The sequence below is a fragment of the Archocentrus centrarchus genome, chromosome 22, assembly GCF_007364275.1.
Source record: "Archocentrus centrarchus isolate MPI-CPG fArcCen1 chromosome 22, fArcCen1, whole genome shotgun sequence".
NCBI classification, from domain to species: Eukaryota; Metazoa; Chordata; class Actinopteri; order Cichliformes; family Cichlidae; genus Archocentrus; species Archocentrus centrarchus.
This window is the reverse complement of record NC_044367.1, coordinates 12,802,474-12,830,246: the sequence shown is the minus strand read 5'-3', so window position 1 is coordinate 12,830,246 and position 27,773 is coordinate 12,802,474. Positions and strand designations below refer to the sequence as shown.

The window sequence follows — 27,773 nt, the reverse complement described above, 5'->3', positions numbered from 1 at the left end:
CATACAGGTCACCAGTCCATCGCAGGGCAAACACAGAGACACAGACAACCATTCACTTTCACATTTGTACATACGGCCAAATTTAGAATCCCCAATCCACCCAGCGTGCATGTCTTTGGATTGTGGAAGGAAGCCAGAGTATTCCTAAAATCCCTATGAGTTTTCCAACACACATCTAAGTATGAAAACACTTGCTGCTCACAGTCTACTGTGAATACACCAAATGTATTTATGGTGGAATATAGGTGGTCAGTGAAGGTATGGGAGTGCGTGATGTATCTGCCAGGGCTGACCTGTTTTTACAGAAACAAGTCAGTTTCCTACATTAACTCTCTCTTCCTTCTCTGCTATATAAATAGATAAAGATTGAGTAAGAGCAAGATGACTGCGGTTAGAAGGAAGTGGGCTTTGCTGCAACTAAGAGATACAGCTGAAGGAAACAGAGTTCTGCAAAGAGAGAAGTCAGTCCAAAAATTTTTCTTCTTATATCCCTGCTCTGTTTGTGCTCTGCACAGGTCGGATGGTGTTTGCAGCAGACAAGCGTAAGGTCCTGTAACTTAAAAATATAAACCAAAAGGGATTCAGTTTTTTAGATCAAGGATAAAATACTATTTGATCTCTTCTAATATTATCTTGACCGAGCAAATTAAGGTTCTAAATATGTAATTCATGGTTAGATACTGCAGTAAAAGGATTTACATGCCCCATGCAAATCTAATATATATATATATATATAAACAATATTAGACTGCTTTTTTGTACCAACATGACCCTACATGGTTCAGTGAGTGTCTTTTAGCTTTAATCATTGTAAGATTTATTTATTTATTTTTTTTTATTATTTTTAGTTAGTTAATGGCACGCTTCCTGGCCTAAAATGTTAACAGCTGCAGCTCAGATGTAGAATCCCTTTCTCAATGGTTTGCTCCAGTGAATTTTTTTTTGTTTTGTTTTGTTTTTAGACTTGTTTCAAATAACCCTTTAAACTTTAACGGCTCTCTCTGTTACCATATGCACACAGCATGCGCATTGCTTCAACGTGTTTCCAAAGATTTGAAGACTTGCTTTTGCAATCTGTAAAGAAAGAAATGGGGAGAAAAAAGATCTTGAACTCTTGAACTCAAGTCTGCTGAGCAAAATGATATGATACAATTGAAATCTGTTAAAAATGGACTTTGTGATGAGATTGCTTTTGTTCCCAGAAAGTATTGCAAAACACCAGTGATAGTTTTACTGAAATTGGGTGTCACGGATGAAAATAAGGGACTACTTATGCAAGAGTAAAGTTTAGTGAAGCAAAACACAATGTCAGAGTGACCTGTTCGACACATATCAACCACAAGACGAGCACGCACGATCGCATTACCACAGAATCCAAGAAGTCTGAGGGCTAGGTGGTATCAGAACCTAGTTTCAGGTCTCATATACATTCTCAATTCCCCTCAGAATAGAGGAACCTGACAAACTGCACCCTGGGATTGAAACAGCCCCAACTCCATCAGCCCACTCTCTCTTAGAAAGACAAACACAACCTCGCCCCCCTCTACAGTGACATTACACTGTTCCTTCACCTGTCACATCCTAACAGTAACTGTCTCTAGCGGTCATTAATGCCAAATGTTAATGTTGATAAAAAAATTAATAAATTTGCTCCATGCATCCCTCTCTGACAGATAAGAAGTCCCAACTTCTAATTTATACGCACACACCACCTCACCGCTCTTCTCCCAGCTGCATTTAAAAAAAAAAAAAAATCAAATTTCCACAATCATCTTTTAGCAGTATGTTCTACTAGAGCCCACACTGTCATACTCCCTGTGTGAAAGTGAAGATATGCAGATATCTGATTACGGGGGTGCAGACTGCTAGCTGCAGTGACAGCTGTACCGCAGTGATAGGTGGGCGACACAGCAATGTTAGCTTGTGATTGTATGCCAACGGGCAATATTGCCCAAAAGTTAAACTGCAGCCAACTTTTTCACACTGCCAACTGGTTGGTGGTTGTTTTGCTGTCCAAAGGATCCGAGCGGTTCAGCAGAAAATAAGTGGATTTCTAACTTTACATGACTAGTTGCTTGAATGGTTTAAATTACAGATGCAGGTTATAGCATAATACATGTTATATCTCTGTGGCTCAGCTGTACACCTCCATCCTCCGCTTCCTGTCTCATCTCCTGCAGCCAGCTGTGTGTTGGGGAGAAGCAGAAGCCTCCCAAGCCTCCCTGGAGGCTTGGGAGTGGCCACTCCACAGCCAGCCTGGAAGGCACTTGGACAGCCATGATGCCTTTGTCTCCCAGACCAATCTGGCCACTTCATTTCTTCCATTCACCCATCACTCCCAAGCGCATCATGCCTGCCTGTGATGCGGCCGCAGCCTCTCACGTTACAGTAAAGTCAGGCCTCGATGGCCGTTGCTCAGAGAGAGTCCCATCTGGACCACAGGACAGGCTAAAGATGGGCAGGAGGATAGCAACTGGCTGGAGTATATAATCAGTTCCCAGTTAAATCAGTGCAACAGTTTCTTTATATATACAAAGAAAATCTCAGTTGGCTCAATATTTCAGATAATCAAGTTACAAATGTGGGCTGACTGCTTAACAAGGTTCACATAACGTTTTAGTTCATTTACTGTATCGAGCGCTAAAACAAGAAGTCCAGTAAATTCAAAAGAATATTAATCAACAGCTCTTTTGATAATGAGTAGATTTGTGTCTGTTTTTGAGCAAAAATTACCCCCCAAAAATGTCTCAAACCAAGAATGAAGATAGCACCTTTGCCTGAATAAATCATTTTGCAGGCTACTACACTTTCATGATTGATTAACAGATTAACTGAAAAGATAATGTGCAGATTACTTGATGATAAGTGTAATCCCAGCTGTAGTCTGCACTTGTAAATGCAGACATTTACCGTTACTACTAGGGGCATCTTAGGGGCTGATCATGGTTCACCCCACCACATCAGTGTGTTTGGGGGTGTGGGCCTATTTTAGCAAACCCCGCCCTGCAGAACAGACGCTGCTAAGAGTCACTGCACCACTATTTGATGTGTACACTCCACCACGCGACAGGCGCGTGGCAACCCTGAAGAAGACTGTAGAAGAAGGGGAGACTGCGCGGTACTGAGGGACGGTGCAGAGCAAAATGCTGTTTGCGGTACTCGGCTGTTGTCACGTCGGAGGACTCGGAACTGCAAAAGAAGCGGAATTCAGTGTTGAGAATAAAAAAGCACGCGGTTTGTACACTCAAAAACCCAAATTTGGGAAATTAAGAATTTGAATAACCTGGAAAAAAAAATTAAGTAATTAAAATCATCGGTGTTTTGTCCTCTGCGTTTTTATCACTCCATCACACGGTTTTGGTCGATAATATGAGGATGATATTATTACAATTTATCACAGGAGGTTTAGCTGTTGCGCTGTTTAAGTTATTATTATTATTGTTGCTATTATTATTATTGTTATTATAAAGACCGCAGACCAATCGCCATTCTGGTCAACTTTTAGGGGAGGATATTCTAATATCCTCCGCTGTGATTGCACTAAAGGTCCCACGTAAAGGTCATTTCCATGCGTTTCACGTGAATGGCACGAGGAAAAGAGTGGTGCATCATTTACAGCCCGCTTCGTCTTTACGCGGAGCGTTAAGTGCGGAGAGAAGGATCAACAAGTTCACCGGAGTACAGCCTGCGTGACGCCGGGCTGCAGAGCGCACTCCAGCCCGGCTGAATCTCCGCCTCGTTTGCTGAACTCTATCTCCTGATCCTTCCCGTGAAATTTGAAAAAAAAAAAAAAAAAAAAACTTGAGAAACGTTTTGCAGCTCTGCTTGAGCCTGAGGCAGTCTAAAAGTTTGTTTGCTCTCGAGCTTTTGTGTAATTTTCTCGCCCTGCATTTTGCAACTTATGATGAACTTTGACACTGAGGTCGGATACACAGCAACATCTGGTTTCATTGGCCGGATAGTAGAAAGGACACGGATGGCTTGAAGTTGAAGTATTACTGGTTAAGTTTTCCAATAAAAAAAAAAAAGAATCTGAACAGACTTTGACATAGCCCTGAAGTTAGTTTCTTCGAAACTCCATAACACCCAGTTTGATACCGAGGGGGAGGGGGGGCATATCCATCCATCCATTCTCTTCATCTGTCATAGTGCATAAAATAAGTGTTATCTGCTGCATCAGTGGATCATTATGAGTGATTCATCTGGTATAAGGTGAAGATTATTCGAGCTATTTTATATTCACTTAGGTTGGCTATAATCGTCTTACTAGTGACTATACATGTCAGGTAAATATAGCCTAATGGAGTAAAAGTATGCCTACAGTAGTTCCCTCTGGAAATGGTTGTAGTGGAGGAGAAGCAGCAGAGGTTGCATCAAATAAAATGGACCTATAAGCTTTTCCTCCATTAGTGAATAAATGTAGGCTGCTTAGTCACACCAGAGGCATTATAAGACAGCCACATGGCACTCGAAGAATCTTGAATTGAAATCTATGGGTGAGACTATTTTGGGGCAAGCAAACTTTTTAAGCGTTTTTTAATCAGATTTGACTGGTGACTCGTGCATTCGTGACCTGATGACTATTGAATTTAAATTTGGGCTATTTTAAATAATGCTTCAAAGTGCCAAGATGTGTTTCAACATGGCTGCTGAGTTGCCAGGCTTTGGATACATTCCCTGGTGGTAAGGTTTTATTTGTTTTGGGGGTTTTTTTAAGACTTTGTAATGAGATAATCCTCAAAGCACCTCCACCAAAGCAAACTGCTCCAGAGACCCAAACCCGTCCCTGGTGTTAACGCTTCCCTGATTCGGGCCCCGACTCGATCAGCTGAGAAACACCTCTGACTGACATCCCCGAAACCCCGTATCTATGGAAACCGCCTCAGCGGCGCCGCGAGGGCTGGCTCGAGGGCTGCTGTGAATGGGGTGACGTCACGGCGCCGGCGCCAGAGAGTCTGCTCCAAAGACAGAGAGGGAGAAAGAGAGAGAGAGGAGAAAGGAGAAACAGGGAAGAGGAAAGGCAGGGTGAGGCTGCGGCCGCCGCTGCTGCCGCTGCCGGTGATTCGCTCGGCTTTGTACCGACGTGCTCTTGCGCCAATTCATCACCTGTCTGTCAGGCATCAGTCAGAGGCGCAGAGCGAAATGTACACAGCTGTGGGAGCGAAAGGATGAAGGGGAGAAAATGGAAAAATCCTATTGCACCAGATGTGGACGCAGACTGCGGGAGTTCCAGATTATATTAGAAATGAATAAAAAAAAAACTGGATCGTCAGACAGCTGAAGGAGAAGCTGTCCGTGAACTGAACCGCGCGCAAAACAATGGCACAGATGGTGTTTTGCTGGTTTTTGTGAAATCCTGCAGAACATTTCTGATATATTTTTCGAAAAGCATTTCAGGACTCAAAATCCTTACATATTCCCGATCATTATAGGCTAGAGCGGCTTTCTTTGCCATGGGTGAACAGCCTTCATGTGGATCCACCCCTGAAATGTTGCTCCTGTGGTCCATTAAGCTATAGAAAGTGGATTATTGTGACTTTTATGATTTCTTTCATTCCTCATTTAAATTAAATTGTCTTGTAAAATTAAAAGGTCTATGTTTCAATAAACTGGAAATACAAACGTCAAAAACTGGCCGCTTCATCTTATTTTTTTTTAAAGGTACACTGAAACGCATCACCTGGAGCAAATTTGTTCCACAATGCCAAAATCGCGCACATCACATTCAGCTGTCCCTGGGGGCAATTACTTACTTAGTGCAGTATCAAACAACCCCTCATCACCTCCAGCCGAAGAATGAAGCGTGTAATTCCTGCCAACAAATGAGTCATTCAGAAAACATTAAAGTGTCAATTGTAGTTAATCGCCTCTTCACGTTTGTAGATATAAAAGCTACATTTGCACTCTGACGTTTAAAGCACAGTGCCAAAGTGCACGGGATCGTTACTAAATGCACAACTCCAACGTGAAAGTAGTGTAAACACAAGGCCTTGGGTGATGAAAGTTTGCTAGAACTGTGGAAAAAAAAGGTCTCAAAATTAAATCGATTAATAATTTACCCTCTGATTGCGCGTAATGTCTAACACTTTTGATAACTCACAAACACTTTATTGTGGCACATTTTAGAGACTCTTGGCAGCAGTGAATAAATAGTAATCAGACATTAAGTGTGTTAATGTATTAAATTGTATATTGCTGCCAGAGAAGGCTAGATCTATAATATTTCGTGCACAGAGGCACATTTTGTCACGCGTAAAACACACAAAGAAAAGAAAAACCCTTCTGACTGGTTTGAGCAATTTTCTGGTGGTAGATGTATCAGTTTTCCACCCTTAGTTTATTGTTCAGCCTCATGCAGGAACCTGCCTTCACACCGGTCCGGGCTGGTGTGAATTAAGAATCATCAGGCGCGCCTGACATGGTCCCTATCTGCACTGCTCCACACCTTCAAAACCACAGCTGAAGGCACTGATGCAAGTAGAAAAATGAGTGCGGGCTGATTAGGAATGTAATGGTGTTCTGGGAATAAGATTAGCCGATAAACTCTTGCAAAGATGTTATTTATTGTTTCATGCTGAATTTCAAATACATATTTCTAAACGCGCTGCTCCTTGCTGCCCACTGCAAAACTATAGAATTAAATTCAAAACGTGCAGGCAGAGGTTCTGGCGTGTGCTCGGGCCTTGCCGTTGTCAACTGACATCTATGCGAATCATTAATTTTCTTGATCAGAAACAGGTAAGGGCTTAATTTTCCAAATTGCCCACCGGAGCTGCTGAAGCGCCCTCTGGGTTCCGCCTCCAACATGCGTTGCCACTGGTAACCTGGTGGAAAAGGGGTGGGGTTTGAGTGAGAAGCGCCAATAGAGGGACTCAGAGAAGTTGAGTGACATGTTAGCAGCTTCCAATCAGCCTGTTTGACCCGCCTGTGCCGCATGCCCAGCCTACTCCCTATATAAACCACACTGACAGCTAGGTAATCCAGTCTGAGCGCTGATCGTCTGGCAAAACCCAGGACTTAATAGAAGCAAGATACCCGACACAAGCAAACCCTTTCGCTCAACACTTACAAAATGAAAGCAATAAGCCCCGTGCGATCCTTCCGGAAAAACAGCGTGAATTTATCAGAGCACTCCTTGGGAATCTCTCGGAGCAAGACCCCGGTGGATGACCCGCTCAGCCTGCTGTACAACATGAACGACTGCTACTCCAAGCTGAAGGAGCTGGTGCCCAGCATCCCCCAGAACAAGAACGTCAGCAAGATGGAAATCCTGCAGCATGTCATCGACTACATCCTGGACCTGCAGATTGCGCTGGACTCCAGTGTCGCACTAACCAGCCTGCATCACCCTGCGCGGCCGGGGCAGACTCCATCCAGGACCCCTTTGACCACCCTCAACACAGATATCAGCATCTTGTCATTACAGGTAATTACACTGTAGCTGAGCGCGTATTCTAATTGAAAAGCGATAGTCCAGAGTGTTGAGAGATATTTAGTGGATTTTTATGTGTGCGCATAAGCAACGCGCCTTTGTAGCCTATGCGTAACTCGCACAAAATGGCTTGTTGGAAAGGGAAAATGGCATGTTTTTTTCTCCTTTTGTTCAGAATCAGATGAGGAAGAGATTTGACCTACATAACACTGTTGCAACGCCAGACACATCATTCGGATGCTGCGTAAAGAATTAACATTTGGTCGGTTTGTTTGTTTGTTTTCAGTCCCCGGAGTTGCCATCAGAGCTGATGACAGATGACAGCCGGACTCTGCATCGTTAAAGCGGTAAGTAGGCTGTCCTCATGTCTGCTGCTGCATTCTGTCCAGGGCTTTTAGGCTCCGCTACAGACTGTCTCCCAGTCTGCTGGAGCAGAATGGGCTTGAATTACCATTTACCCATCCATTTGTTCCCCTGCGAATGTCGTCTCACGTTGCTGTAATGGTCCCACTATGTTTTTGTGTAAGAATGCGCCGACACACTGGGGCGTCTGTTATGATAAGGGTGACTTCAAGCCAATTTTGGTTACATTTATATTGATTATTAGGCTAATATGAGATAAAAGATCACGTCACTGGCTTCTTCGGGACTTTACTGTGTCACAGATTAATCTGATCTTTTCATGTCTCATCTGCTGTGTGCAAATTCAGAGCTGGCAGATATTTAGCATTGGAGTTTCAGTGGAAGGTATTCACTCCAGGCTGCTTGGTTTACTGTATATAAGTAGCAATCGTCAGGGTTGTATTATACCCTCTTGTGTCTATAATGAAGAGCATCTGCAACAGGAAAATAATGGCTGTTTGGATTACTGCTACTACGATGTCTGCACATAATTGGTACAAGAAGTGGGTAGGCGCCAGCTGAGCGGCAATTACGCTGATTCTTCCCCAGATTGTAGGCTGAAGTTGTGCGAGAAGTGTGTGTGTGTGTGCGCGCCCTCTCCTTTCCCTCTCTGTGTGTGTACATCTGGAGCGCAGGGTTTGCTTAGTATTGGGAGTGTTTGGTTAAATGTTAAAAACTGCGGCTTCCTCCCTGGCGCCAGTCTGTCCGGATCTCTGCCCTGTTTGCATTTTCTAAACACGCCTCTCTTTCTCAATCTTTTGCAGGTGTTTGGTCAAGACGCAAAAACACACACAGGACCTGGGGAGCAGGACTTCCCCCCCACCACCACCACCACCCCCTCTCCAACCTCTGTCCTCCAGGCCTGGATTTTTTTTTTTTTTTTTTTCTTTTCTGACGCTGAAATCAAGAGACTTTTGCTTATTATGGGACAATCTTTATGTGATGTGTTTTCTGTTTGGACACTTCATTATTATTTAACTTAAGACTTTTATTTGTGGGTCCTTTCTGGAAATGGAAGGCGCGTTATATTCCCGACAGCGGGAGGAAAAACGAGATTGTCACAAGGATTACCCTCCCCATCCTCCCTCACACCCCCCCGTACCCTCTTCTCCTTGTTGAAGTCTTCGCTTTTTTTGCGGAGGTGGGAACGTAAATAGAACAGACAGCTTGGTTAGTTACTGTAAAAAGTTTAGTCTTGTCATATTTGTTGGCACATGAAGGACTGGACGTTGTTTAAAAAAAAAAAAAAAAAAAAAAAAAAAGTTAAATTGAAAAGAATGAAACCTTGTAAACTCTCATCGGGGGTTTATCTTGTATAGTTGCAGGAATTTGAAACTTCTGCAAAAGTGTAATGTTGTACTTAATTATGCTGAAACTTTTTATAAAAGTAATGTAAATTGTACCTTTTTTATACAAAATAAATCAAAAACGCCATTTGAATGTTTCTTTTGGGGAAGAACCACTCTGGGAGGGGGTCAAATGTGGTGGTTATGATTCAGAAGACATTAAACCAGTGCGTAAAATGATCTACTCGGCTATAGATCTGAGGTTCTCCATTTATGGCTCTAGGCTGGCTGTACAGAAAACCTGAGATGGTTCAAAAACGCATCCCGCAAAGTGTCCTTATCAGACCTGCAGTATGTGACCTATAATAGTGTTCAAAACACAGTGTCAACACTTCTCCGAGGCGAACACGACCTGGAGAGGCGGTTGCGTAAAAGCTTATTGAGGACGCACTGACTGCACTTTTACTTTCTCACACGCCGCGTAAGGCAAATGAGATTAATTGGTTTAGGTTGTGCGCGCCACCAGACGAGTATCCACTGTTTTAAATGGCACCGTTTTGGGAAATGGGTGAAACTAGGTCTGTGACGGGTTAGATTCCGTAAGTAGAACTTACAAGTGTAACTGCGCCCCCCCCTTTCAAAAACAGAAGTAAGCACGAGTTGTATCAAAACTTGCCAAAGGCATCTGTACTCAGACCAAACTTTGCTGGTAAACAGTTTGGATTTATTAGCGCAATTCCAGTGAAATTAGAATATAAACCAAGTCAAACGACGGTGGGATGCACTCAACACGAATCCGCGGATACAGCTGGTGATAAGCCCGGGGGAGCTTAACATCAAAAGCCCATGTTACAACCTCAAAACGCCACCCGTCGTTTTTTGGCAGTCCACTATTCTGTAGAGCAGGTATCAAAAACCCACTGAGGTAAAAGGGGAAGGGGCTGATGGGTGACCTGAGGTACCCCGCAGTAAGAACCCAACTGTCCATGTCTGCATTCACCGTGCGGCACCGTTTCTCAAATACTTCCATACAACTGAACCGCCAAATAATCTGTGGGCCTCTCATTAGACGATTTTTACCCCAAGGGCCACTTAAAAATCTCCAAGTGTTTAGAAAATTCCCTCTTATACAAACCAGGAAAAATCTATAAAAAAAACAGACGTATGAAGTCAAGCTAAGAGTCCTTTACAGTTAAATGTAGAAGCACCAGAAAAATATTTAAAGGACACTTTAGGAGTTACTGAAGCTCTGAGTCCTCCAGGCAGCGTCCATACAACCAGGCAGCAACACGTTTGTATGAAGAGTGCGCCATCTATCGGTCAATACAAATCCTGCCATTGAAGAACCCCCCCCCTCACTCGGCCACTCATTATTTCCCCTTACCACAGTATAGATAAAATATGAAAATTAAAAAGAAGCCTTTTAATGTATGTATTCTGGTTCATTTGCTGGTGATTTCCAATAATCCACTGCACAAAGAGCTGATTTAACTGCAAGAAAGAAAACAAGGCACCCCATCAGATTTCAAGATGTTTATTGATTCACAAAACCCAATACGGAACTTTGGAAATGACAAACATCGGCTCTAGAGTCTAGTTCAAAAAAGTACTTCACCTACTTTTCACACTTTGTTCTATTTGAAATGTTTTAGCACCTCACAACATGCTTTGGAGACTGAATGCTTCACCTTTCTCTAAGTAACCCATTTTTTTTACTGCAACATTCCTTCACTAAACACAGTGACTCCAAATAACAGCATAGCTTTCACGTGGGAGAGGAATCGTACTAAAAACACATGAGACAAACAATCTAGATTTGACCTAACGAACATCTTTTGGTATCATTAAATTCCAAATGTAGCCACAAACTATCAGATTTATCCTTTTCAAAATATCAAGGTGATTTTTTTTTAACCTTACAACACCACTTCCTTGACTATGTCCTTAACAGCACAACACTCATCTACACTAATTCTTTAGAACACGATACAACATCATCACTGTCAATATGCTATCAAAAAACACACTCAACATGACCCTTCTAAGTGTAACAAACACATATGGTTTCTTAGAGGACACTCTCCCTCTCGTCTCCGAGGCTGATGGTGCGCAGGTTCTGGTTGTGGTGGATGGTGGCTGCCGTGGTGTTGGCAGTGCTGCTGCCAGGGATGATGATGACATCTGGAGAGACGATGTTGGAGGAGGTGGACTCTGTGCCTGTGATGGAAGCCTGCTGCTGACGGCTGTTGTTGGTGTTAGTGTTGGTGTTGCTGTTGCTGTTGGTAGGGCTGCTTGTGTTGTTATTAAGGGTGGTGTTACTGGCGCTGCGGTTGAGGTTGCTGACCCCGCTGGATGGCCACCCATCATCTGGGCTGCTGGCCATAAGGCTGGCTTCAGATGGAGCTTCAGAGCAGATGGACATGCGGGCCACCACGGAATCCTGTAGGCCGCTCAGGCTGCTGGGTAGTGGGCCTCTCTTCTTCACCAACCCCTCCAGCTCCAGTTCAATCAGACTGGGCTTCATTGCTTCTCTATATCTGCCAGAGTCTCCTTCAGTCTCTTCCAGGGAGGGGTCTGAGGAGCTTTCACTGGAGCGCATCCCTGAATCGGACGAGTCCTTCTTATCGATGAGGATTTCGGTGAGGAAGCCAGGCTTGGCCAGCAGCCCAGTTGGCTTGGAGCTGTGGGAAGACAGAGCACCAGATCTTGCCTCTTTATGGAGGAGAGGTGTGGTGTTGTCAGCGTCTTCTGGCCCCGAGTCTTCATCGTTGGCCAGCTTGTGGTAGTATGACCCAGCTCCCTTCTTCTTGGAGCCTGGAGTCCTAGAGGATGAGCTGTGATCCAGCTTCTCATCCTCTTCACTGATGGGGTCTAGAGCATCGGTCCCTGAGGCAAAGTCTGTGGCATCAGAATTCTTGGAGTTTCTCTTGGTGAAGGACTTCCGGCTGTCTTGATCTGATCCTTCCTTGGCCTGAGAAGAGGGAAGAAGGTTCAATGAGGAGAATGTAAAAATATACAGTGTCCTCTGCTGCTGGCCTCTGAGAGACCACTGACAAAAGGATTCCTTTTTCTTCCCTTAGTGCCAAGAGAAACAAAGAATATAAGCCAATAATGATGAAATGCAAGAAGCAGTGGTCTTTGAGTCCTGCCACTCCACAGTACAGCAAAATCTAACATTTGAAAATCACAAGTTAACTACACCATACTTTCCCCCAATCATGACAGTAGGAACTTATTTGAATGAAATATTTCTGCCATCAGTGATGCGGTGACAAAAACACGAGAGTGTACTTGTGATTGTCCACCCACCCCTTTGTCCTCTGAGCTGGCAGCCTGAAGGAATTGTCCAGGGTGGGGCTGAACAGGCCTCTCTCCCCCACTGCCGGACATCTCCAGCTGGGCCATCTGAGCGATGTACTCCCTGTAGGCATCACGATACTCAGCCTGCTGCTTGTCTGTCAGCTTGCAGATGTCATTAGAGGATTCCTGGGAATTCAGGCTAGACATGCTTGAAGTGCGGTGATTTGCCACCTGAAAAGATGAGAAAAAGTTGGGTTGGGGTGTGACATTTACCCGAGTTTGTCATGTGCTGAGTGCAAAGCGCCTTATGGTTGCGGGCTGTTGACTTAAAGAGTGTACAAAAAAAAGCACAACAGCATTTACTCTGTGTAAAACTGTGTAATCATCAGACTCATAGACAATGAAATAATATGAATCTGAGAACTGAAAAAGAGAGTTTGTGGAGCGGATTTTTAATTTAAAACAAACTAAGATCATATGAAACAGCAGCAGAGCCGGCTGTCTGCGTCTGAGTCTTTGCTTGTGTCTCAGACGTTTCCTAAATTGGAAATAAAAAAAAGGTGAAAATACCAAAAGAGGGGCCCCCCCGACACCTTTCAGTCACAGTGGCACTGTGCAAGTATTTTTAATTCTGCAAAATTTCGAGTGTGCCGACAGCTTCCTCTGCTGTGCTCCTTTTTTTGTTTACAACCACATTATGTGAAACCACTGAGGTCATCAACACACTGGCTTGGTACGGCAGCCATGCGGCCATTCAGCAGTTTGGGGTGTGACCATTTCCAAGTGTGCCACACTCACAGTTACACTTAAAAGTAGCAACTTCGATGCTTAGCCGTTTCACATGTCTATGTGTTAAAACAACAAACAAACACACAGAGTAAATGTCAGGCTGATCATGTCTGCAGCTGCGATATTTCTGTAACAACCTCATGGCAGGAAGACTAACCGGCCAGTTTGAGTTGTTGCTGCGTCTCACAGGTTCCTCTAAGCCCACACCGCTGAGTTCCTCAAAGCTGAGGTTGAGGCTAAAGGCGGCCGTTTCGTGCTGGGCTCCCCCAGAGCGTCTGCTGGGCTCCCCAAGGTGCACACTGCTGCCCTGCTCGCTAGCAGCTCGGGACTCATCCTGAAGTGCCGCCTGGCTTTCAGCATGCCGTTGCTCTATGACCTTAAAAAAGTATAGGACAATATATGTGATCAACAAGTCATTAAACTTTGGCTTTCGGTGCGGGTTACATTTTAAATGTAACAAGTCTATAGGGCAGCAACAACAACAAAAACATGTGCTTGTGAGAACAGATTTGTGAGCTGTTCCTTAAGTAGAGCTACTCAGCTGTCCCCTCCTCCCTGACAATACCCTCCCTTCATCCAGATATCAGTCAGCCATCTTGAACCAGATGGCTGTGCTGGCTGCATCCTGGCAACACAACACTGGTTTTTACATGGAGCTGCAAGGCCACTGCACTCTCCAGCTGCTTCTACGCAAGCCCTGCATAGGATCTCCGGTAAAACACAACCGATCTGGGGCTCTGCTTTGGCATTAAGAACACAGACTGACATTTGATGAAGTGGAGTCAGCTACATGTGTTAGTGATTTGAGCCCCGGCTCAGCCGACTGGACCTCTGGCTGACTGACTAGCGCCCTTCTCGTAATACGGATTATAAAATCTCCTTTCCAATATCTCAGCACAACACAAGATGTCTCATTATGAGATATTGTCTGTTTTCATTTTGGAATAAACCAAAACGGAAACAAATATCAAGAGGGAACCAGCAGGATTGAGTTGACTTCAGAGTCATAGAGGGGGGCGGTTGATATTTTGTGTGGGGGGGACTAATCCTTTCACTGTCAGTCTACCTCTGACCATTTCCTTTAACTACAATTTAACCATTTTTTTAACCTTTATTTATCCAAGAAGGGAATATCTTGAGATTAAGACCCTATTTTTGAAAGAGTGTCATGGGCCCAGATAGGCAGGATTAACCTAGAGTGTTTTTGAGAGTGCGAGAAACCGGATTTCCAGGAGAAAACACGCACAGGTATGGGGAGAACATGCACACATTATTTAGTGAGTTGTAGAGTTACACTATATTAGTGCAGTAAAGGCACTTAAAAGAAGGAATTTAGTCTCACCATTCCCCTGAAGAGCTGCCAGTCACCAAAGTTCATCTCCATCTCTTTCTTCAGCTCATCTAAGTTGCAATGAGTGAGAACCCGACCGTTTATGTTGGCCTGCAATGAATAAGGAAAGAAGTGACTGGTTTGCTCACAGATTCAAAACAACTGCCTAAACACCACAATAAATTCAAATGGAGCGACAGAGCAGAGAAAACCGCACGCAGGAAAACACTGCATTCATCAGATGAACACAAGATGATGAAAAGAAAAAAATTAAGTAATCAAATGAACTTTTTTAGCTTTAAATTTGTACCTTCTTGATGGTGGAGGTGTACTGAGGCAGCATGTTGGGGTCGATTCCTTCAAGCTGTCTGAGACGCTCGCACACTGCATCTGTGCTCAAAGAGCTGAGCAAGACTGCAGGACAGCCCTACAGAATAACACACATAAACGTATAATTGGAATATATTAAGAGGGCTTTCAAGGAATTATGTTTACCAGAGCAAACTCACACATACACTCTGTTAGAGCAACTCATCATTCCTAACACAATGATTAGGGCAAACTGAGCAACAACTCCTGAGAAACAGACGTGCAAGCCTGTTAACTGCATGGCGCACAGAGGTGCAAAACCACAATCCCACACAGTAATTCTTTCTATCAGTCACACAGTGTAAGTGTAAAAGTAAACAAAACTGCCAACATTTCCAAATACGCCGTTACCTGCCCTTATTCTTTTCCTCTGTGTATATATAAGCGCAGAAAGTGTGTGCTCAACACTTAAAGGATGGAGACTGTAAGTCTGTGAGCCGACCAACACCGAAGCGGCCTCCACTGATGAGCAGCTACGTAGCTTGATGTGACTAATACCAGTTGCCTGTTGATGCAACTGGCTGTCTGTGAAGGCCTCACAGACAGCCAAAATGCCACCCGCTGGCACAGAGACCAAACAAACCTCATCCACCCTCCATCCCACTCTCCCCCTCCCCGTTCTCACTCACCCCTCTCCCTCTGGCTCTGCTTGTCTTTGAGACAAGCAAAGTTCTCCTTTCTTCCTTCGTTCTCTTTCTCCCTCCCTTCCTTCCTTCCTCTCACATTCCTTCCCACTCAGCCTCCTGCACTGACCTCCTACACCCCCCCCCCCCCCCCCCCCCCCTTCACTGTCCCTCCCCATCCTTTCCTCCCACTCCACTCAGCTATTAGCACTATTAAGACAAGGCTTCAGACTAAGCCCCCCGGCTTTGTTTCTGGTTTCGAGGGAGAGGAGAGCAGAGCTTAGCCGGACTGTGAGTGGTTGTTAGACAAAAAAAACTAAGCAGCTCTTACAACACAGTACACAATAATAGGTGCCAACTTCGAGTAATGGCTGGGATGAAGACCGGCACTAAGGGGGTTTAACTACTGTTCATGTCCGCACTCTAGAATAAAACTGTTAGTGAATCTAATAACTAATAAGTTATTAAGTTGTGTTTTGCAAAGTAATGAGTTTGTGTTTCTACAGCATGCAGCATACACTAATGTGCAGGTGTTAGAGATGAGGTAGAGCGAGGTGGATGATGGCGATGCAAGTAGCCATGAAACCAAAGGTGTACCTGCTTGAATTTGTAAGGCAGCGACTTTAAATGCTTGATTAGGAGACAAAAAGAAGCAGACGGACAAGCAGTCAGACAAAAATACACACAGACATTTATAACACTGTGAAACCAGGACTGTACCTGTGAAAAAAAGAAGGCGGGGAGGCAGAAATTTAGACAGACAAGAGAGACGGACAAGCAGAGAGACTGTAGGACACATGTCGAACTCATCATCAGGACAACAGTGCAGACATTTATCTGTCAAACAGTAGGAGAGGAGACAGCTCTCGTACAGCGGCGACACAGCCAGCCAGCCAGCCAGCCAGCGTTGTCGGCCTGGAAAAGAGGAAGCTACTGGAAGCAGAATTATTAGAGAAAAGAGATTTTGTTTTTGCTGGAGTCAGCTGGCTTTTACAGCCATAATCTTTGCAGACAGAACAGACTGCGGAGGACACGGCGACAGAAAGAAAGATCCATCAAGAGAATGAGACGTCTCTCACTCTGCAAAGAAAAAGCAGAAGTTTCGAGTTCAGGGAAGGCCTTGAATAAGGTTCCTTGATTCAGACACCGAGCGTGTCTTCTAAGAACGTGAGTGAAAGCATGAATGTCTGCGGGTGTGTCTGTGTGTGTGTGTTTGTGTGAACCCTCCCAGTGTGTGTGTGATAAGACTGTAATTACAGCTGGGCTGAGCTCAGGGCCGGGCAGAAGGATGGGGAAGAGGAAACAGAGCTCTGTGAGGGAGGAAGCGTCTTGGTAAGGAGATAAGCTCTACTAGCGCTGGGCTCATTGTCAGTATATATGTGTGTGAGAGAGTGTGTGTGTGCTGCCAGCCCCAACAGTTGCTCTGATGATAATCCCGGCAGCCAGAGGAATCCATACTCGCACTTACATCAGCTAGGCAATTACACTGGGCTAGGGCTGCTTATACATCCACACACAGGAATTACACACAAATGTACACATACACATTTGCAGATTTGTAGAAATGCAGGGACACATGAGCATGACACAAGGAGATTAAGTATGAACCAAAAAGGGAAGGAAAATGTGAAAATTTATACTGAGGAGGAAAGAGCATGAGGGAGATATGAAGAACAAAAACTGGTATTAAAATATAAGAGACTGATGAAGGTATAAAAGATTTTTTTTTTCCTTTTAAATTCAACACAAAATACAGACAGATAAGAGATAGAGGGAAGGAACATTACTCAATAATCTATATTTAAATCTTTCATACAGCTCTTCTAAATGCTTGCTGGCAGCAGCCTGATAAGTGGCTTTGTGGAGCAGAAATCTCCCGAGTAGCGTTATCATCAAATTGTTCTAATACTGGATGATTTCTTTTGAAACGTGTGAATATCTGGATGCAGAGGCTCACTTCTTTTAAGCGCAGCTCCAAGCATCCTTAATGTCAGCTAACAGGACCTCTACATCCATTTACAAGAAAAAGAAAAAAGAAATCCAATTCGCTGTTGATTTTTGGTTTTAATAACGCACACTGCCCATCACTTATGATGGGCACAAACCGAGCAATGGGCAGTGTGTTTTTTGGCTTTCATTTTTTTTTGATCCTACGCACTTGTCACCAAGACTTCCCAGTGTGAGATATCCATTTTCTAAGAAAAGTAGAGATTATAGCATGCCAAAAACCAGAATTAATTTCATTCAATGTGTTATAATTACATGTGTTATAGCTTGCACACTCCTTAGTGGGGGGTAATAATCACACCGGATGCAGCTTACTATGATTATTTAAGCGTTCTGCAGCACGCAGCAGGTGTGACCGCTTATTTTAGTTCTGGCATTTGTAAACCACTGCAACAAAATAAGTAGCCTGCCACACAAATAGACGTGCATTTTATTCATGCAACACAAGAAAACACCTGAGCTTTAAGCATCAGGTCATCAGGCAGATAATAAAGTAGCATTTTTTTTTTTTTTGCATTAACATTGTGTTTGTATTTGTGCATTATATGTGCTAATACTTCTGCTAATGTTAGTCAGGTTACCATGGTGGGGTCAATGGGGCTCGTAGGGAGGGCTTCTCTGGCATCCTCCGTAATAACATCCTGATATGGAGTGCAGAATGGAGACAAGGATTGTATAGGGAGAAGTGTTAGTGAAGGTTGGGGTTATAAAATGCAATCTACAGGGAGGACCGACTGAGTGGTAAGAAGCCACACTGTCCTGAGCCTGAAACATTCTAAGTTTAATTGCTTTGATCTATTAACTGTATATTCTGTATATATAAACTCATAAAAGACTTTTCTAGCTGCCAGGAAGCCCTGCTCAGATGACAGAAGCTTATTAACAAAGTGAACCAGAAGAGTAATAAGTGTTTAAACAATGCCAATGCACAATATTAATACTTCTTCACGGTGTGTGTTCTGCTGTGAGACGAAAGCACATGTGAAACAGATTCAGCCTGACCTCTTTACTTACAAGTGCACTGGTGTCCTGGGGTTGACCGGGTGGTTTAATGGAGGGGCGCGAGGATGAGGGGACATGGTGTGAGAAATGCCGTGGCAGGTGATACACATGATGGGGAAAATAAGGCTATGGGTGGAGAAAAAAAATAAAAAAAGGAATGTGGAGAAACAGGCAGGGAGATAAAATTAAATAAAAATCATGAAATCATATAAAAGGAGCACAAGCATGAATATACATAAGAGAAAAGGATGCTGGGGGATAAATATTAATGCTGACTTTATTTTCGTTCATGGTCATGTGGCACTGTCAAAATCTGCAATGTAGGTCAATATAATGGTACATTTTGATAATGCACAAAGGACTGGGTGGCTGAATCCAATAGCTTGCTTTCTAGTTGTTTGGAGTTGTTTCTAATATCACTGTTAAAGAGAGACCACAATAGGTGCTTTCTGACCAGAGGAGCAATTCATAGTTCTTTAAAAAAAAAAACACTTGACATTAGTGGAGATTGAAGGACTTTGACATTAGCTGCGTAAATGACAGATTGCTCTAAAAATGCAACAAAACATAGAAAAAAATGGACTGACGGTGAGGTCCAGGTTTTATTAACTGCACATGCAGCAGAGGAATTACAAAGTGAATTTAGTCACCAAATCAAAACCTAAAAAAAACTTTGCCAGTATTTCCAAACAACTACGCAGGACTTCTGCACACAGTGAAAATGATGGCGCTAAAAATCAGATCACAACAAAGTAAAAGATCAAAACAGCCAAAGTGGATTTCAGGCAGTGTGATTTACTGGAGGCTATCAGTGGCCACACACCAGATTTGAAGGTTACCATCAGCAGCACTGGGAGCTGCATGCTGTTGAAAGAAGCCTCTGTCTGAAGAAAAGAGTTATTTGTAATATTACCTAAAAGCGCATCATATTGCTTTCAACTGTGTCCTCGCTGTATCTCCTTCCCGCCTACATTTTTCCTAACTGTCCAATGGTATGTTGTTTGCGTGGGACTGCCCCAGTGGGTAGTCCTTAGACCTGTTTGGTCTGAAAGCACCTATTGTGTACCATTTTGGGGTTGTTGGCATCACTTGGCCATTTAAACACCTCATATACTCTGAGCAGTAGGTAGAGGACGTGAGTCCCGTGTCTCACCCGGTTGTAGAAAGGGTGCTGAGGGCCAGTCATTCCACTGAAATAGGCACTGTGGGGCTGAGGAGGCAGAGATCCGGTGAAGGAGCCTGCTGGGGAGCAGGCGGCAGAGGCTTGGGCGTAAACTGACTGGGGACGGGCCCCTGCCTCTTGGAGGGGCAGCGTGGGATAGGTCACTCCTCCCATGTGCATCTGCTCCCTGGCCGCACGCACATCTAAGAGAGGGTAGAGCCAGGGGAAAATGTACAATGGAGTGAGAGAGAGAGGGAAGTGTTTATCTGTGACGCTGATTATCATGTCTTGGCAATGACTATAAAGACCCTTTAGATCCACCCACACATCAATAATTTAGCTTTATTTCATAATCTCTGGAGAGTTAAGACAGTTGCGAATTCAGAGAGAAAAATACATATCAAACAGCTGACGTACACGAGAGCAAAATTCTTTGACTCTCAAAATACTGCAGGGAATACAACAGGAACATTGCTCCTGAACATGTTCTCCTTATCCCAATAAGAAGAGAGTCAAACAACTACAGACTGGAAAGAAAATTAGCGCAGATGTTACGATTACAGAGACCTTCAACTGTGAATTCCATTCTCACACTGCTTCCTATTACTCTGTTTGCTCACAAACAGCAGGCGTGTTGATATTCTCGGTTTTCCAAATTATATGCCAGCCACGTGACGTTTCTGGCACATGCAGCTCTTTGCTGTCCCCGACAAACAAATTCACCCGTGTAAACAAACAAAGCAGACCATATGAACTCATAGACATCATCCTGTAAGTACTTTGCTACAACCGTTTTCACATGAACCATTCTGACTTCGAGAGAAGTCGAGGAGGAGGTAAGTAGGGAGCTTTGGTTAAAGCTCCCAAATTAAAGTTAAATAAGCCCGAAGACAGAACAGAGTAGCTCTGTGCGGCTGGCAAGAAAGTAAGAACCAGAAACAGAAGCAGGCACCAGAATGTCTCCTGGTTATACAAGTGGCTGCTGAATGACACGCTGAGTGAGACCCAATCCAGCCTGTGAACACAATGGGGGCCTTATGATGTGAGTCAGGCTCATGGGCGGGTATCACTGACAGCACTGCCCACTGGCTGGCCACAGGACACTGGGCACCAATTACCAACTGGTCAGGAGGGAGTGCAGGGAGTTCGATGACTGGGTAGGAGCGTTGGTCACCTTCCGTTCCGCTGTGTATAAGCGTGGAGGTGCAAACGCCCACAGTTTTGAGCATGTACAAACACAAACACATGTTTCATGGATACACACACTACACACACCTTTTTTACTTACAGACTGGGCGTCTGGTTGTAGTACTGTGTCAGCTGCGCCCTCCATGACTCAAAGTTGTCTCAGTGGAACAGACTTTCTGTGTGTGCGCGAGTGTGTGTTTTCTGTGGTCTCATAACACTATGATGCAGCAGCTTCACACTAGGCGTCATCCACACTCCTGTATGGGCCGAACGGACGCTGACGCACGGTAGCGAAAGTACAGCGCCGGTCTGGCTTACAGTTTAATAGTGATGCACTATTACGTCAGTGTAACTACAGAGTGTGAAATTTGGTGCTGCACTACGGCCAAATTGGTAACAGGGAGTGAAGGCATTGTCCTGATTGTACAGTGCTGGAGTGAAAACCTGGTCGACATTTGATTGTTTGGAAACGACATGCACGCTGCGGGTTATTGAGAGCCCCTGCAGTGGGCGATTTTAGAGCAAACCCTGCTACAATGCTATGAGTAATGTCACTGTCAAATGAGCTGGCACTGTATTGGACACATTGCATAGAGGACAGTTTTCAGTGTGTCCATGCTATTGTATAACATTTAGTCAATGTTCTTTTGTCCCATCATAACAGCTAAATTGCACACGTGTCAGCTGACCCTGTCCATTTGCTAAAGATCCCCGTGAGATGTAGCTGAAAGTTTCAGAGGCAACAACAGAGTTCATGCCCTTCATGCTGCCTTTCCCCAGATCGCAACAAAATAAAACAGATTTTGACATGGTAGACTGCACTCTCCAGCACCATCATCAAAATACCAAATGAGGGAATATCTTCTGAAAGAATGTTAATCCCTGCAGGAGAGCACCGGAGACTGCCAAGGAGCACTAAAGCTGTTCTGACAGGATATTGCAACTCAAACATCTACTAACACTATGCTTTTTATGGTGGTTTTTTTTTTTTTTTCTTTTTCTTTTTCTGACATCTGTAAAATATACTGTGTGTGTGTGTGTGTACGGACCTGCTATGATCTCCCGCAGCTTGGGGTCCAAGTTGACAGTGCAGGGCAGAAACATCTCCACATCTCTGGCAGTAAGAACGGGCGTCCTGGAGGAGAGGAACACTTCAAAGCTGCGGATGTCTCCGTCGATCTCCAGCAGAGGCTCCACATCCTTTGTGGTGGGGATGTTCTTAGAGATTCTTTAGAGGAATGAAGGATTTTTGAAGAAGTTACTGAAGTGAGCATTTTGCTCGTTTAGCACAAATAACATTTATTAAGAGGGAATGCCAAGGATAACAAAAACACATGGCACACATAGCACCTCAGTGACTTCATGACATATGAGGTGTAAAATATTAATAACGCCATTGTACTACTGCATCTTGTAGTGTCCCGGAGCATTAAATATGAACCCAGAAAAGGAACTCTCCCTATGGTCAAATATTTAAATAATCTAAATAACAGCAAGTAAACAACAAAACTCCTAGAAACTATCAAAAATTACATTAAGTGTGGCAATTATCAGTGCTGAGAGACACTTTTTATATATTTCAAATGCAGGCCACTTGATGTAGTAGTTGTGACCTGTGGCCTGGTGTAGTTGTAAATTTTTATACATTCCTTCTTTACATTTTGCAGAGCAATCTAGTGGTCACACTGGGCATTGCGTACCTGAGAGTTTATTAGCTTCTTGTTCAGGTGTTTGCAGTCCTAATGCTAAAGAGGAACGCTGGGTGCTGTGGACTATGCTGCTTGTGGGTAACATCTTTAAATTCAGTACAATCCCAAACAGAAAAGAAAGGTCACAATTTGATATGTTACTCGTCTTTACTAGTGGACAGCCAAAGAGAATGAGGATGAGGACAAACTATACTGCCTTATTGACAAATATGGTACGAGTATATAACTTTATGCTAAATTCTGACTTGTGAATTCATAGCAGAAAATACAAATCATTAAATTCAGACCAAAAAAAAGAAAAGAAAAGAGGAAATAACAAGCAGTTCTGTTAAGATTGAAAAGATAAGCCAACGGTCATCATCATCATGAGAGCACAGAGATAACTGGATTTAGAAAAGGCGAGATAGTGGAAGCGGGGATGTTCGAGTACAGATAGAGTGAGGGATGTTATCTTTTCTGAGCAGAGGAGGAAACCTGAGAAGATGACAATCAGGGTAATTTAGCAAGCAGCAGACGGAAGCACGTCATGATGTGCTGCTGCAGTTAACGTGATGTTTGTTATCACAGGCCCTAAGTAAACGCCACGTTTGGAGGTTGTTTCAGTTATGTGGGATATAGTTTTACTGGCCTATATAGCAGAGCGAGAAAAAAAAAAAGTACTACATGAATAACTTCAGATTTAAACAATTTATAAACGCTTTGTGGCAACGGTACATGATGTATACGCATTAGGAATACTGAAAGCTTGTGAAGTGTAAAGTTTTATTTCAGCTAAATAATGTTAAAAGAGGCATCAAGAAATCACAGAAAGGGTAAAATGAGGCCAACGATACGAGGGATGCAAACAACAACAAGCCAGAGCAATCAGCGCATCTCGCTGATCCTATCATTCAGACATGAAAATATGAAACTTGGAGTGACTTATGACACTGGCCATTCATCATGAGAGTATGTTACTCTTATCAGATGAATGAGGAGACTCCAGTGGGGAGCAGACATTTTTCTCATCTCTGCCTCCATTTGTCATCCAAACCCTTCATCATTTTCTCAGTAGATGCTTTTCTCTCCCTACATCCTCTTTAACCTTCCCTCCTTCCAGATCAACCTCAGCTCACCCTCCTCCCATACATCACCCCGTCTGTCTAGTGGTAAGCTGTGCAGAGAATACAAGTCGAAAAGTTGGGGGGGCTGGGGGGGTTCCTGAGGACTGATTTGTTTTCGAGAGTGAACAGAGACTTTTCTTTCTGTGACTTGATTGGATGATTAGTACTGCTGCTGCAGCATGCTAGCTAAGTCAGGATGAGGTCAGAATCTGGCCAGAGCTCAACACAGCAGACTGTTAGCTAATAATCCAAACTATAAACTAACTTAATCTGGTTAGCATACTGGCCTGAAATGTCCTCCAACAGCCCATTCTAGTCAAGTTTGCATACCTAAGTGATGGGTGGTCAAAAACAAGACCTCTGAAGGTGCAGAATACTCAGTTACAAGTTATATAATTTCCATTTTTGGCTTTTAGTTGACACTCCAGAGTGCTTACAGTGAGTGAACAGGTAGGGGTCCAGTCCTCTGTTCAAGGACATTTTGACAGGACAGATGGCTGGTGATAGACGGGTCTGCTGCTGCAGAGCTAAAACCTGTGACCTTGTTACAGGTTCATGTACAAGTCTGGCAAGAAATACTGACATTTGGGTGTCTCAGAGAGACATTTTGACATGTTTAGTATTGATAATAACTGAAACACGAAAATATACGCAAACCAACCCCAAATCACATGCAAATCTTGCATTATTATTTCAACTGAATCAATCTTTTGTATCTATTTTACCACTCAACTCTCACTTATTTTCCCACTCAGGATCTTCTCTCAGAACAACCCAGGTGGCTCACAGCAACCCACTGCACCCACCCAATTGCTACTTAGAAAAGACAGTGAGGAGACAGAAAAGGGTGTTAGTAGAGAGGACAGAGCAGCACAGCTGGCTCCAGTGGACAAAGCCCTCTCAGTGTCTCTTCCATTAGAACCTTTAACGAGACCCAAAAGGTCGAGGAAGCTCCATGCTGGCACACAGATGAACCCTCTGCTGTGACCTCTGCTGTAGAGGATGAGTGGGATTCTGAAGGTGAAGGCACAGATGTTACCTGAGCGTACATGCACGCAAGCACCACCAGTGATGGTGTCAGCATCAGTGCTGTTCCAAAAAACATTTATAAGAATTCACCGCCGACACCTGGGCAGTGAGGATGGGAAAATTCAAAGGCACAGATGAAGGGTGGAGTGTGTGTTTAAGTGCATGCGCAAGTGTGTGTGTGTGTGTGTGTGTGTGTGTGTGTGTGTGTGTATACACAGTATGTGTGTGGGGCTGTTTGGTTCCTTTTCTCATGAACTGTATTAACCCATACACAGACTGAGAATCTTGTGCTTTTCCCCATTTCCAGCTGGCTTAGTGCTGTTTATTTGTGGGTCTGAAGACACAGACCAACAGGAGCCAGTGAGTCACACACACACACACACACACACACACACACACACACACACACACACACACACACACGCGGCACTTCCTTTTGCTATACAAAGAACATCCTCCAAAGACTTTCTAAGGAAACATATCTTATTATAGGACCAATTAAAATAACTCTATAATGTGTAAACAAAAAATAAATAGAAAGGACACCAATTATGAAAGTAACACTAAGACATATGCTGTAGATGTAGACACAGACAGAAATTTTTGTCTACTTCAGACTGCTTACTTCATAGATTTATTACAGGTCAAAGAGTCATATATTAGATGATAAGTTGCTAAGAATTAGAACTGAAAATAGCTCAATAACTCATTTAGCTTGTCTTATTTTCACAACCATTTGCTTTTGGTAAAACCAAGTAACTGGCTACATTGTGCATATTTTGCTGAGTTGTGTGTTTGCTAATGTACAATGTGCAATCATACAGACGCACAGACAGATGTGTCTTCTGAATACAACCAGGACTTGCTAAAAGCAAGTCAAGTACATCCATCACTGAGGTATGACCAGACAGATGGAAAGAAAAAGGGAAACCGTGAGAGAATCGGAGGCCCATTCCTGATGTTCCCAATCTGCCTAGTCAGACATGTGCATGAGAGGAAAGACTGACACCGAGTGGAAATCCGACTTCAACAAAGATCAGATCAGACCAGAGAAAACCAATCAAGGATTAGTGGAAAAAGAAAATAATTAAAAAACAAGCATAAACTGTACATAAAAATAGATGTAGCCACCACGACATCACACATTGCTATTACATTTTACTTTTCTGAAGAAAGACATGACGAGAAAGCGGCGGACCTGACTAATGTCTGATTTAGAGTTCTGCAGTTCTGCAATGTAACCTCCATAAACGGCGAACTCCCTTGCCAGCATTTGTGCTTGTTTGTGGTGCATTGTGTGTTAATCACCTTGTGGTTGTGTCCCGGTGCATTATATGCAGTGTAAGCCACAACAGAAACAAATAAAATGTTGGGACTTTTTTCCCCTTTGTGGTCGCCCCACTCTTTGTTGTGGTCATTTTTTTTTTTTTTTCCTGATGCAAACATGCCCTCACGTTTTTCCCACTTCTTTATATATTCCCTGACGTCCACTCCGACAGATTTGGCAATCTCCTTCTAGGAATTTGCTGGTTTGTGTGAATCCCTAGAAAAGCAAAAAAAGTTGCCAAAAATACCTAGGAAGCATCAACTGTACTGAACAGGCCAATCACAATAGTTGCAGGCTGCATCGACACGATGTGCAGTTAGATTTCTGGGGAGGTGCACGTCAGGTTACGGCGTTACATTGTTACATTGCAGGCTTTCAGAGGGGTTTGCGGTTATGACATAACAGTGTAGATTTTACACAGAAGTATAAATCCCTTTAAGTGAGGACCCTGCATGCTTACATTGTAGCAATTTCTCACAAGGTGGAAGCCCTGTAATCATATCCTTCTTTTTCATCCTCCTTGACTCTAACGGGGACCGTAATTTACAAAATCAACATCGTGTTGTATTCAAAAACTCTTGAAACTGGTGATCAAGACCACAAATTTACTAGGAAAGTATTTAGAGATCATAAATCAAATGTAGTAAATTGTCTTTTTTCCCCACAGACTTTAATTTTGTGTTGCAGCCTTTCAAGCGAGCAGTAACAATAATCAAGCCCTCTGCTGGCCATTAGAAAAAAATGCAAGTTTACGGCATTTCCCGTTTGGTTTCAGAACCCAGAAGCTACAGCCATCTCTTATATACTGCCTCTGGCTAACACGCTAAACGCATACAGTACCCTTTAAATGGCAAAAAACAGCTTCTATAAGACCACCTGAAACGCCAATACCTAGAACTGACTGGATTTGAGATGTTGACCATCAAACAGCTGACACAAATCACTATGAACTTAGTCATACTTAGTCATTCTTATCAAATATCAGTTGCTAAATAACAAGATGGATGTTTTGTTTGTTTGGTGTGTCCAAGAAGCCGCTATACTACTTTCAAAAAGATGAGGAATAAGCAAGACTAAGGCCACCAGGCATCTCAGCAGCCATTTTTGCAGCACAATCGGCCCATTGACAGGACCCAGCTTATAGCTGCAGTAGTACACGCGCATAGGTCCAACCACTTGCTGTGTGGCGTGGCTGCTGGGAGCTTTCTGAGCTTATCCAAATGCTAATAGGTCCCAAAGCTGACTGGGGCATAGCTTTTCTTCTCCTCTCAACCTCCCACACACTGCAGCTGATGGGAATGAGCTGAATTCATCGCGCTCTCACTTCTGTGCTCTTGCTGGGCACCGAAAATATGAATGTGCTGCTTGACTTTGTTTTATAGCTACCCACTGTGCTTATGGGTGACATTCGCACACACACCACAAAGAGGTGGTTTCTCTGCCAAACATTTCAATAAAGGGGTCTAAAGATGGAGAGATGCCTCAGAACAGACAACCGCCTGTGCACATTGTGTTTGAGAAGCTCCAGAGTTTCGATGCCAGACACTGTGCGACCAGTACAACAATGTGTGGGTGAAGAAGTTAACCGGGCCCGGGCCCGGCACATTCCTCTCCTGGTCAGAGTCATGTCAGAGCTGCTGGCAGTGTCGGCCCAGCGTGTGGATGAAAACAGCGAGGCCCTCTCTGGGAAAACAGTGGACAGGCAAGTTGGCGCG

The 27,773-nt window shown here is 43.7% G+C and overlaps 2 protein-coding genes across 5 annotated transcripts in view; one reads left to right on the top strand and one right to left on the bottom strand.

The window, feature by feature from the left end:
* The first annotated feature begins 6,985 nt into the window (after positions 1 to 6,985).
* On the top strand, positions 6,986 to 9,268 carry id2a (inhibitor of DNA binding 2a). The gene is made up of 3 exons (XM_030718631.1): positions 6,986 to 7,426; positions 7,719 to 7,779; positions 8,599 to 9,268. The coding sequence occupies exons 1-2, from the start codon at positions 7,073 to 7,075 to the stop codon at positions 7,773 to 7,775; spliced, it is 411 nt and encodes a 136-aa protein (XP_030574491.1). The 5' UTR covers positions 6,986 to 7,072; the 3' UTR covers positions 7,776 to 7,779; positions 8,599 to 9,268.
* A 1,370-nt stretch (positions 9,269 to 10,638) lies between these two features.
* The window catches only part of kidins220a (kinase D-interacting substrate 220a), a 46,270-nt gene continuing 29,135 nt past the window's right edge, over positions 10,639 to 27,773 (bottom strand). The window contains exons 25-33 of one of the 4 annotated variants that reach the window (XM_030718573.1): positions 21,940 to 22,118; positions 19,694 to 19,905; positions 18,553 to 18,666; positions 16,129 to 16,161; positions 14,850 to 14,966; positions 14,552 to 14,650; positions 13,367 to 13,585; positions 12,430 to 12,651; positions 10,639 to 12,091 (exon numbers count right to left, since the gene is read on the bottom strand). In XM_030718573.1, coding sequence (XP_030574433.1) covers positions 11,189 to 12,091; positions 12,430 to 12,651; positions 13,367 to 13,585; positions 14,552 to 14,650; positions 14,850 to 14,966; positions 16,129 to 16,161; positions 18,553 to 18,666; positions 19,694 to 19,905; positions 21,940 to 22,118 — 2,098 coding nt within the window. In that variant the 3' untranslated portion in view covers positions 10,639 to 11,188. The remainder of the gene's footprint in view (positions 12,092 to 12,429; positions 12,652 to 13,366; positions 13,586 to 14,551; positions 14,651 to 14,849; positions 14,967 to 16,128; positions 16,162 to 18,552; positions 18,667 to 19,693; positions 19,906 to 21,939; positions 22,119 to 27,773) is intronic. The other 3 variants (XM_030718571.1, XM_030718572.1, XM_030718570.1) reach the window with 3 other exon arrangements.

Coding starts and splice junctions, on each gene's coding strand:
- id2a (XM_030718631.1), top strand. CDS start 7,073: ATGAAAGCAATAAGCCCCGTGCGATCCTTCCGGAAAAACAGCGTGAAT. Junction 7,427..7,718: donor TCAGCATCTTGTCATTACAG/GTAATTACACTG, acceptor GTTTGTTTTCAG/TCCCCGGAGTTGCCATCAGA.